A 12484-nucleotide genomic window follows, 5' to 3' on the forward strand; every position below is an offset into this window, starting at 1 on the left:
TAGTCCAGTGTAAATAAAGCACAATGCTATATAGGACCTGACAGCACAGAATATGACACTAAAATATATCAGTTTTTAAACTACTGGTTCACTCTGTTTTTCCTGTCAGTCGTAAAAATCTATACATCCTGGGTTCATTATCAAAAAATTCCTGGTGTACATTTCTACACGTTAATGTCAATGGTTATTAACAATGGGGCCAGTATAATTACAAACACTTCATAAGGGAGTGACCATCTGTGCATCCATAGAAAATGAAGTATTTACTACATCCACATTTTTGACTGAGGAAAACTTACTGAAAACTCTGTTTTTAGTCATGAAACTGCCAACAAAGCCAGGCATATCATTTTGTATGCTCTGTTATTGCTGAGTCTTGAAAGCTCATTGATTTTAACATATTAATAGTCAACATATTTTCAGCAGCTTATTTTTAAAGAGGATTAATTAATTTATTTGCCACTCCCTCATTTTGACAAGGAGGAAAAAAGTCATCTTGATAACTGCAACCAGGGAAGGTCTGCTATGGATTCACACAGAGTATAAATTTCAGGGAGTTTACGTTTCTCACACATTCCCAAGATGTGTAGATTAGTAGGTTAGTTGACCATTGTAAACTGATCCTAGCGTGTAGGTGAGTGGTAGAATCTTGGTGGGGGTGGGGAGTGGGTTGATGAGATTGTGGGGAGAATAAAATGAGATTATTTAATGTAAGTGTATTGACAACATGGACTCAATGGGTTGAAAGGCCTATTTCCATGCTGTATTACTCTATGGCAGTGTGTCTGGTCTGGAAGTGATATAACAGTCTACAAAAGGGACACGGAGAAATATATATTTAACACAGTCATATAAGCAGCTATTCTCAGTATGGAACTTGCCCTGTTGTTGAAATTTAGGTTAAAATTAGATAATCAGTGCCATAGGGATAAATTTGACAGTCGATTGTGCAAGATGTGTACTGACAACCATTTTCCCATTTTTTTTCTTTTCATTGAAGTGACTGGGAATATCAGGCAGGAGAGATTGAAAGGCACAGGTGATTTGCTGTCACCCGTTTTACACTTACACTGAAGTAGAAGCCTACCCATGTTATCACTGCTGAGGAAGTGTGTATAGAGTCTTACCATCCTAACTGATCTAATTTACATTAAAACAAGACTGATATTGTTCCCCCCTTTTAGTTTGGATTTCCAAACCATGTTCTCTTAATTATTTCTCATGTCAAAGGTTACCTTCTCTTTCTATTTTAACCACTTGACATTTTTCCTCAGGTAATGCATGGACAGCTACATTGTGAATAGTTTTACCATTCTAAAAAACATTAACCTTAATTACTCTTGTATTTTCCTAATCAGGAAATAAAGATGGAGGAAGCTTTGATCAGCACAGGTATCCTTACTTTTTATTCTCTTGAACAACTATCTTTTCAACCAATTGCATGGGCTGGCCCATTGAAGCTTCTTTTGCTTGTATTGTCTGTTCCATTCAGCAACCTTTGATGCATGATAACACATCCTTTAACAAATAACAACTTAATCTTATTTCAGACCATCTGCTTTACTCAACTCTGCTCTTTGGGAACCACAGGAGTCCTAATAATTTGCTTCTGTTATGAACCCAGCTCATTTGTTGCTCTTTGGATGGAAGTGATTTCAAAGTGAAAAAAATTTGTCTGATCCTACCATTCCCTCCAAACATTTTGCACACATATACACGTAAATTTATGCACATACACACTCACATTTTACATTTGCACACCAACACAGCCATTCGATTACTAGAAAACTGAACGGTGTGTAGGTAGACTTTATATTTATCCCAAATTGGACATAACCATCTTTTAAAAAATGGCAAAGCTTAAGCGCAAATTATGTTCAAAACAAATCCAATGCTATGCTCTTCAACATTGACTTAAAAAGCATTCAGTTTGAAACCACACATTTGTCCCAGCTGTCCGATGGAGCAGTATTTAAAGAATATCATACTGTGCCTATCCAAGGACCTTAATGGCAATTCCTAAAGATTGGCTGCATTTAGAGGCACCCTTTATATGTTTTTAAATAACAAAAGATAATTTACTAAGATGCTGAACCCTGTGCACCAGTGAAATTGCTGAATGCTTTGTCAAAACGTCGACTGTTTGTTCATTTCCATAGATGCTGCCTGACCTGCTGAGTTCCTCCAGCATTTTGTATGTGTTGCTTTGGATTTCCAGCATCTGCAGATTTTCTTGTGTTTATTATATTTGGTTAGATAAAGTCAGTTTACTCAAAATTGGTGGACAAGAGATGAAGTAAATGTTTATTTTTTGTGCTAACAACTTTTGTAGTGACAATAAACCCCCAGAAAGTAAATATATTAGAAATGTATTTAAACACGAAGCAAAATAAAATCATAACGCCATCAGATGCTGAAATCATCCATGGAAAAAGAAATGGAGTCAAAGTAGATCCTAATGAAGGCCCTCCGACCTGATACGTATCTCTATCCACACGTGTTGCCTCATCAGCTGAGTGCTTCCTGCATATTTTATTCTTATTTCAGATTTACAGCATCTACAGTTTGTTGGAATTACAAAATAAAGTTATAATTATGTTTTAAAATCCTTTCCCGGTTACTTAGGTTCATGGATGATTTTACATTTATGATAATACAAACATTTCTTTGAGATCATGAGCCGTACGCTCACACCACAGAACAATCACAATTATTAATATTGTACAGTATGTCCACAGGAGAAACCCTACCTGATGTTTTCAGGGAATTCAATCACTGTGCTTTAGGAACCATTTTAAATCTACTAACTCCTCAAATGTAAATTTGTAATATCATTTTAATCTTCTGTAAAACATTCTTTGTATTAATTAACAATGGATGTAGATTCTACTTAATCACCACCTTCTGTCCACTATCCTACACCAAGGGTATAATATCCAGATAAGGCCGAATATTTTAATTCTTTCCACTAGTTTGTACTGTGATTCAGTAAATTATTGTGACAGATACTCTTGATAATTTTTTTCAAATTTACAAATGTCAAAAACAGACAATGAGCCAAAATTAAACTTCCAGTGCCTTTGTAACTTGTTTTACAAACTTTCCTTCTCTGTACAAGTGGTAAGCTTCACATTCTCTTCTCATCTTGCATATAGGTTCTAAAATCTAATATAAATTTACTAAACTGTGTTATTCAGTAAAAGCACAAGCTTCATAGAACTAACAAAATTAATCTGTATCTGCAGTACCTATACAATACTTGATAAGTGTTGCTCAAGGAAGTGCTAAGGGAAGAGTTTCCCCCAACACTTGCTTGAACAGTTGATGAATGTTTCTCTCACAGATTCCAGAGCCTTTTGAGAACTTCCATTTATCTCTTCTCTTAGTTCTAAATTTGTGTGTAGGATAGGAGAATGCTAAAGGGGGAGAGAAAAAAGAATAAACAAGTAGAAAAATACACGAGGTTTTCATTAGACTCGATGATACTTGGAGGAAGTGAGTGCAAATAGGTGGAAAGACAAAGCATTTAATAAACTAATGAAATTATCCTAACATATATTGCAAATAATTATCTGGCAATAAGTGTATTTTATTTGAGATAACCTAGCAGATAAAAATGAATACATTTATATAGAGAATCAGAAAATGAATAAATGTACCAAGAAAATCTTAACTTTAGAATCTAACTGTTTGATCTTTGCCTCTTTTTGTTCCTGCTACCTGGTTGCCAGGCTACAGCAGCATCGAAAGTGGCCAAAGTTGAGGAGGCCGAGCTTCAAGTCCTTGTGAGTGACTAAAAGCTATTCTTTAGTAACCAGTAGGGAAGCAATCACTGTTAAGGTGGTGACTTAACCTAACTCTTAAGTTTTCAATTCATATGCATCCCCAAATCAATACTGTGGCTGTAACAGTTCTATTTCTACTTCCTTCTTAAAATGTACCAGCAGCAAAATATTTATTATTTCTGTATAATTGGCAAAAAGCTGTTCAGAAGTGACAGTAGCTGGGATTGCAAGGAATTGATAACTTGTGGTATTCTGCTGTGTGAATATTGACATTGTAGTTAACATGCACAACATGAGTGTGCCTTTGAGGAGTATTAAATGGACATGTAGCAATGAATAAAAGATTTTTCAGTGTTGTGTCTCTTCCCACTGTTTTACCATTTTCAATAAAAGGGCCTCTTTTGCTTTATGCTGCAAGCCATATTTTATTAAATTCCTTTTGTACAGGGCTGGCTCTTTCTGTTATTGAAGTTCTTTCACTGGAGGATTGATTTGTTGGGAGAGTGGTAGATGGGGAATGGTAGGTTGAAGAGAGTGCAATTCTTAATGGAACAGCCATGGAGGTGAATATACTGGTTCAGTCCTGGACCTTCTCACATCTTTCCCCCAGAACAATGTAATATGTAGAGGCAAAAGCCTTTTCCCAGACTAATGTCTGATCTGCAATATCTCCCAGCTGTCCAGGAAAAAAATCATAAAACATCATGCAGAGAAGTCCCATGGATATGGATAAAAGAAAAGTGATTAAATAAACACGATGCTCCCTTGATCCCAGTGAAAATGAAGTACAGTGTAGAGATTAGACTATAAGACAATAAGACTATGAGATATAGGAGCAGAATTCAGCCCATCAAGTCTGCTCCACTGTTCTAACATGGCTAATTTATTACCTCTCTCAACCCCATTTTCCTGCCTTCTTCCTGTAACCTTTGACATCCTTACTAATCAAGAACCTATCAACCTCTGCTGTAAATATACAGATTACAATGAAAATACATTTGCAGACTTTAACACCCATCACTTCCATTCTCTCCTTATGCATTGTTCATGTGATTGAGTACCGAAGACCATTTACACTCACACACACGCGGGTGGATGACATTTCACCGCTGTCCTGATCCTACGCTGCCATTTATTAGAAGAGTATAAACACTCAGAATGCTAGATCCGTCCACTCTGCTATTGTAGCAGAGGCATGAACCCATTTGTTTTGACAAAGCATCCCACAGAATAATTTTCTATGTAAACATATGTTTAAATGATCTGTTTACAGAATCTCACATTTCTCTCACAGACCTTCATCCATAACCTTCAGAAACTTTCTGTTCTGAGTCACATGTTCAAACTTCACACCAGGGTCTTGTGCAAAGAACCTAGGCAGATTCACCTGCCCTGTCTTTTGGATGAGATCCAGTCTTTTTCAAGCAAATGTAAAAGATTTCATGAAACCCCCGAAAGTAAAGCAGAATAGTCCTGCTTTTCATTGCTAAATGCAATGAAATGCATGTGTAATTGAGTGGTTGTGCGTACTTGTTCTGCACAAATTGCCTGTCATATTCCTTGTGCTCCTTGGGTTTGTAATGGATCATGCAGCATTAAAGGAACTGTATAAACGCAAGGCATTTTATATTTTTCATATCTAAAAATTCCAGATGCATAGGCCCCAGTTGTTTGACCAAGGGAAGTTTACTTGATAGTTGTCTATAATTTTAATTATCACTGACATTCAATCCACATTTTACCAAGGTCTCTGCGCCAGCCTCAGTAGCCATCTATGGCTTCAAAAATATTGCTCCATTGTAGCAACAGAATTGTAAAAGAAGCTGAGTGAAAAGAATTAAACAAAGCTTCCCCTATCCTTCAAATATCATTAGCTCTCCTTGCAGTTTAGCTTCTTTTGCATGAGAGCAGACAGTGGAGAGGCAGCATTGATCAAAGTTCAAATTAAATTGTGAAAGTAAAAGTTTCTGTGATTTAATGGAAAATGGACTGTATGTATCTAATGAATGGACCAAAGTGATCGTTTCTGGGCTTGTGTATTTCTCTGGTGGCAATGCTAGAGGATAAATCAGTTCATGCCAATAAGTTGCAGATCGTCATGTCATTGGATTCACATCACTCTCATCCATTGCCCATTTCACTAATTAAACTTTTCTTTAGCATGTAGGTCTGTCGTGTTGCTGTTGCTGCATTGCTTGTCAGCTTGCCCTGCACGCCATCTTTCATTGTTTTATTTCCCTAAGGAGAATCCTTTCCATCCAGCTGGAAGATAAGGCTGTCCTGCCTTATTGTTGATTTTCTTTGTGTTTGCTATTGATTTTATTTTTAGCTTTGAAACTTCCTAACTCTCACAGGATCTCACAAACTGCCATGCGCTACATATCTACCTTTCCCCTGTCCCAGTAACATGCTTTTCTTAGTTTGCCATTATGACATTTTATATTCATAACAGATCATTTAAGTGATGTAAAATACTGGTTTAGGAAACTTCATGGGGCCAATTTTGAATTTTTGGTAGAAGTGGGATTACTGTCCATGAGAGACCAGGCTTAGGATGCAAAATGCATTGAACTCGAGCAGAGCATCACCAGATGTCCTCTGATAGATTAATACCTCAAAATTGAATTAAAGCAACCCTGTGAAAGGTACCTTGGAATAACGGGGGGAGGGGTGGAGTAGGCAGGAATCAAAAAGAAGCTCCAACCTAATGATCTCTGAACAGTAGCCATATTACAGAGATCCCAGCAGGACCAAGCCAATGTTGTTCCTAACCTGAATAAAATGTGAGGAAAATGCTTCTACTGTGGAATCTTTGATAATGATGGAAGCTTCTTTTATTAATGCAATTTAAAAACTGGGCTATGAACTGGCATTATTGGTCACCAGCAACGTCTTATCAAATTTATTTCTTAATTTCTATTCTTATTCATTACAGTATTAGAGGTGGAAATTAGTAGAGGCTCAATGTGTTTTCTACAGAGTTCATAATTCTGAGTCTGAGACAAAACTATATTTGATGGTGCAAAACATCTACCTAATGTTCCTCCTTGATCTTTCTCCCTTTTCATGGCTTCAGAAAAGATCTGATCTGAATGTGGTTTGCCTCACCTCTGTCTGTCTCTATCTTCCCAAGTGGACATGTTGCCTCTTCATCCCACTAGATCCCCATGATACTTTTTAAACCTGGTCAAATAAATCAGATTTCAGATTTATTTACAAGCTTGGATTTTTGACATTATCACTAACCAACTTCTGATCTTCTAGCAAATAACCTAACATGCTTAACCCCATCCTTTCACTTTTCCTTAATACTTGGTAATAAATTCACGTTGAAAATAATTCAATTGAAATGAAGGTTGGGGATTTCCATATTAAGAAAATCTAGTGCTTGTCCCCCCAGTTCAGGTCAATCAATCTTTGTACTTGCTCTGGCAGAGACTGACCCAATACACCCTCAACCATCATGTTGCTTTCTACTCCTATAAACCTGAGATAATCTCAATCTCTTATGCCCTTTTGTGCTGTCATCCATTCTCTCTGTCCTACACTGGCTGCCACTTAAGCAACACTGCATTTTAAAAAATTCTCTTCTTTCTTGCATCTCCCTACAGAGTCTTGCCTCTCATTTTTCTACTTTAAGACATTACTACTACTTTGAAAACCTGCCTCTGCATTATGTATATAGCAGGATGTCAAATCCTTTGAAAAATGTGGAATTGGTGATTGCATTATAGCTATTATATAAATACAAGTTCTTATGATTGTTGAAACTTCTCTGGAGCAATTGTTAACTGTAAGAGGAATGCTGTCTCTTTCAAGTGACCACAATTACTGGGAAAAGTGATAAGACAAAGATTCCCAATAAGGCAAGGGTCTAATGATTTGAGAGAGTAGATAAAGAAAAGGAGATGCTGAAGATAGTCAAATTAGTGGACATCATGCTGTGATGCATATAACTTGTGTAAGGATGCAACTTCCTAGGTATTCATCCCTAATAATCGGTGAGATGTTCTGGTTTGGAGTTTCAGTCAAGATAAAAAGAAGAAATACAATGTATTTCCAAGTCTGGATAGTGTACAGCTCAGGGCGGAGGTGGTGTTTCCATGAACCTGAAGCCATTCTCCTTCTTAGTGATGGAGGTTGTGGATCAGGGAGGTGTTGCTGGGGTAGCCTATGGGGATAACTGAAATGCATCTTATAGCAGTTTGCACAACAATCCACTTTGTGCAAGTGGTGGAAAGAATAAGCATTTATGGCTTCCACCATTTAGCAACGGTTGATAGTTGACAGGGCAGTAATTACACAGAATGCATTTATCTTGTTAATAGTAAACATATTTCCTTATTATTGTGCAGAGGCCAGTGTTGTAACTGTCTGGAATATCTTAGTTATGGATTGAGGCTGGGATCCTGAAGCCTTTGCTGTCTCCAGTACTCTCAGCCATGAGGGTTAAGATAATAATTTCTTGAAATTACATGGAGTGATTAAGCTGGATGAAGAATGGATTGTGTGATGGTAGCAATCTCAGTAAGAAGCTCAGATGGCTCACTGGTTTGAGCTGAACATGACTGCTATTGTTTCATCCTTATCTCCAAGACCTTCAGACAGGAGCAGAATTAGCAGAATTCAGACCATCAAGTCTGCTCCACAATTCCATCATGGCTGTTTCATTATCCTTCTCAATCCCATTCTCCTGCCTTCTCTGTGTAATATTTGATGCTCTTAGTAATCAAGAACTTATCTACCTCCACTTTAAATATATTCAATGACTGCCTCCATGGCCATCTGCAGCAATGAATTCCACAGATTCACCATCCTGTAGCTAAAGGGATCATCTCCAATCTCAAGGGAAGTCCTTCTATTCCGAGGCAGGGCCCTCTGGTCCTGGACTTCCCCTCTATGGGGAACATCCTCTAGTACTCACTTTTTGGCCCATTTCATTGAGGATGGGGAAATTCTCTTACTATCTTTTAATTGTACCATTAATCATTCATCATTACCATTCTACCATTCATCATTAGAAGGTGACTGGACTACAGAGCTTGATCTGGTTGCAAAATCACTTAGCTGTCTCTATGCATGTTCTTCCTGCTGCTTTGCAATAATGCATTACAATTTCTCCCTGTTGTCCCCACATTTTCAGGAAAGCCTGGAATCAAATTTCCATGAGAAATAGAACACAAAGTTTGTTAAGGCATATTTATATTTGGTGCTACTGGTCGGGAATAGGCATGCAGTCATCTGGACTTTCATCAAACCCACTGGCACTTTGAGGTGATTAGACCACAGATTGTTGTTTACAATCTGGCAGTGGATTCTGAGATACTGGACATATTAAATAAGGAAATGTGTTGGAATAGAGATTGTATTTTGTTGAATGAATTGGTCCAATAAGTGTTAATACAGGGACATGCAAATAAATTAAATAAAGCAAATGTCTATATACTATATATTGGTATGTGTGCATGCATGTGTGTATTTGAGAGAGGTCAAAATAATGCAAGTATCAACCCCTTTGTGAAAAAAATATTTGATTGTATAGTAATCAAATAGTAAAGGCAGTAAAAATGTAAAAATAAACTTGCATGCAGATAGCATGCTTGCTGTCTGCAAAATCAATATAGCTACATATTTGATACTGACTTTATGAAATCTTTTTGTGTACGTTCCTTTGTTTTAAAAATCTTATCTTTCTTTGAGCATTCTTCCAGTTTCTCATGTTGGGGTGTATGGTTTAAATCTGCTCCTGCTCTGCATCTTTGCTAAAGTCTTTGTGTGGTGAGACATGCTATCTCTAATTTTGCTTTAAATAACCATGTGATAGTGGAGCATGTTTGAACGCAAGCACAGTGCTTCAGCAACTACAGAGGAGCAATGTGCAGACTTGAAAATAAACTATTGTGAATCTTTGTTTCTGCCAGCAGGGGACAGCTATGGGATGGATGGGAAGGTTAATCCACTTAAACTGCCAAACTTCACAGAAAATATCAACTGGGGAGGACTTGAAACTTTGTACAGTGTGGATGAAAGCTTGTTTGAACACAGGCATAATTATAGCCTTAGCCTTGGTGACTGGACTAATTACTGGAAGGATGTAGATAGAATGTTTGCACTGCTTAAGACTTTCTCTGGACACATTCAAACTTCTGAGGCCATTGCGCTAAATAAGGGCGGGACTCTTGATTTAAGCATTGACACCACAGCACTGGAAATGGCACCAACTCCACTGCCTGTTTTGGGCAATGTATTCTCTACTGAGCCTGAGGATGAATCTAGTGGCATGACTGTATGGGAGGCAACAGAAGCACAACCTGCTGTACTTGCTGACTCTGAAGGGGCAACCACGAGCCCAGCCCTTAAAAGTGGCAAGGATCCAAATGAGGATGCGATAAATTACAATTATATACCCGAAAAGCGTTTCTCAGCTACTGAGTGGTGGCGACGTAATTGGACGAAAGAGTTGATAAAAGAATGGGCGGAGCTGGAATACGACGAAGGTGTCAGTGGTAACGGTCTGGTGGAGATTGAGACCAGAAGCAGCCTCGTCCTTCAACAGAGTGCTCTGTTTCCATCACGTAGCATCCAGAATGAAGTGGAGGAGAAAGAGGACATCTTTGAAGGGCAAATGTATCTTCCTGCTGGGTCTGTTGGTCTCCTTCATAGTAAAACTTTCACAGTTCCCCGAGAAATCAGGGTCAGTAACAAAGAGAAATTGGTAAACGTTCAGCTTCAGGAAGACCCCCAGAGCAGTGGAGAGGGAACACAAGAAAGTTTCAATGCAGAAGGCAGTGCCTTGCCCCCTCCATCCTTTCATCAACTCTCAGCCCACTAATTATTTATTGAGGAACAACTATAATCTTCCGTATTATAGCTTTAAATTTAACAGCTTTCGCTGTGCGGTTGAAGCAAAGCACATTCCATTTCCATTGGAGGTACATTTCATAACAGGCTGACAGTGGTCAAAATATCACACACATTTTTACTTTATTTACATTGCCTGGGAACAAGAAACAGATATTCCTCTTATAACTAATGTTTTGTAGTCAGCTATATAAATATGTATTTAAATATTCAGTGTCAGGTGTCTACAATAGACACATCCTAAAGGTGTGAAAAGTCCTTGAAGCCTCCTATTGGCGGTTCAGTATCTAGCTGCTTTAGCCTGGCCTTTATGAGTGTTGAGATCCATGACCTGTCCATTCCAAAAATCTCTCATCATACATTCTTCACCTGACAAGTATTGAGTACAGCAGTGTTTCCTCTCATAAAATAAATTGCACTTTCGAAGTTCTTCACAAAACATTTGCAAATGTGGATGTATTAACAGTGCAGAGCATTGGTTCAGTGAGTTGTTCCAGCTGACGATTTCAGCTGTAATGTGTAAAGGAAATCTTATTCTGTGTCCTTCATGCTGTAACATGCTCTCACTTATCAGTTGTTTCACTTCTAAAATTATTTAGCATTGTCTTATTTTTGTCTTAGTATCTTTTTATGCCTTGGCGCATTTTAGAATTCTTCTTTAATGAAGGAACAAGATAAAGCCAATGTATTGTATTTTGTTTCAGTTTATTACTTTTTCTTATTATTTCCCTCATCATCTTAAAGGGGTATAATCTTTGTGAAAAAAATGTTCTAATTTGTCTTTTTAGAGGGACGTAGGAGGAGCATTGAGTGCAAGGGTCATAATGATGCACTTTTAATGAAATTACTATGTGACAGATGCATTACTATAAAGTTTCCAAGCAATTTTCATAAATATGGTGCCTCTTTAAGATTGAAAAGTAGGCAAAACTGCTTACAATATACTTGATGTGTAACTGTTTTAATAAATCTGTTTATAGTTTGGAAGGCTCGTTTAGCACGATCCTTAGATTCATTTGCATGGTTTATATAATCTGTGTAGGTTTTTACAGTGGTCACAGATGTTTTAATTTTTTTTATTATATGGCGGTAAAACCCATACATTACAAAGCCAATGTAATCAATGTGCATAGGTTGGAGAGATCAGACTAGTGCAATTCATACTATGTTCTTCAGAGGACAAAATTTGTAGTGGTGTTTTATTTTGTCTGTAATATACACTGGCCATACTATTTACTGACAATTACCTGTTGCTTGTTTCTGGATAAACATGCAGTGATTAAAACACAATGCTTAATCTTTCATTGAGAATGTAAGTGTTATTACTGATACAGAGTATTTCTCCAGAGTCAAAATGGGAATTAAAAACACCATACAGTTCATAACAGTGCATGTCTAATTATAGGTGACCTATCATAGCTGAGGAATTGGTTTCTATATGCAAGAAGAGTCCCATACTCCATTAATCCCTAAAATGTTTCTAGAAGTTTCATGCCAATAAATTGGGTTGGGTTGCATCAACATTTTTCTGCATTGCATGATCCATTGAAAATTAAGTCTTATCAACAATTTGGGCTCTTGAGTTACATAAAATTTCTGATTTGTGTTGCAATTCCCTTGGCCTCTGTTTTGATCATGTAAAAGGTACAATACTTAACTGGCTGCCATTGTGTGCCCTGTTCAACTTCTTTCTTCCATTAATTTAAATGAAAGACAAGAATAAAAGCAGGAGTCGACCTTACGATCTCTGAAGCCCTCACTATCATTCAGGAAGATTATACATAAAGTGCTCACTTTCCTGCTTGTCCCTCACACTCTTGAACTTCACTATGGAACTT

The 12484-nt window shown here is 37.4% G+C and overlaps 1 protein-coding gene across 10 annotated transcripts in view; it reads left to right on the top strand.

The window, feature by feature from the left end:
• The window catches only part of sulf1 (sulfatase 1), a 367408-nt gene extending 355458 nt beyond the window's left edge, over positions 1-11950 (top strand). For 5 of the 10 annotated variants that reach the window (XM_059982554.1, XM_059982537.1, XM_059982547.1 and 2 more), the window contains one exon: positions 9707-11950. In XM_059982554.1, the coding sequence (XP_059838537.1) occupies positions 9707-10617 (911 nt within the window). In that variant the 3' untranslated portion in view covers positions 10618-11950. Of the gene's footprint in view, positions 1-1358; positions 1393-3731; positions 3786-9706 lie in introns of all 10 variants that reach the window. The other 5 variants (XM_059982579.1, XM_059982588.1, XM_059982608.1 and 2 more) reach the window with 5 other exon arrangements.
• The last annotated feature ends 534 nt before the right edge of the window (positions 11951-12484 follow it).

The sequence above is a fragment of the Hypanus sabinus genome, chromosome 1, assembly GCF_030144855.1.
Source record: "Hypanus sabinus isolate sHypSab1 chromosome 1, sHypSab1.hap1, whole genome shotgun sequence".
Classification (NCBI taxonomy): domain Eukaryota; kingdom Metazoa; phylum Chordata; class Chondrichthyes; order Myliobatiformes; family Dasyatidae; genus Hypanus; species Hypanus sabinus.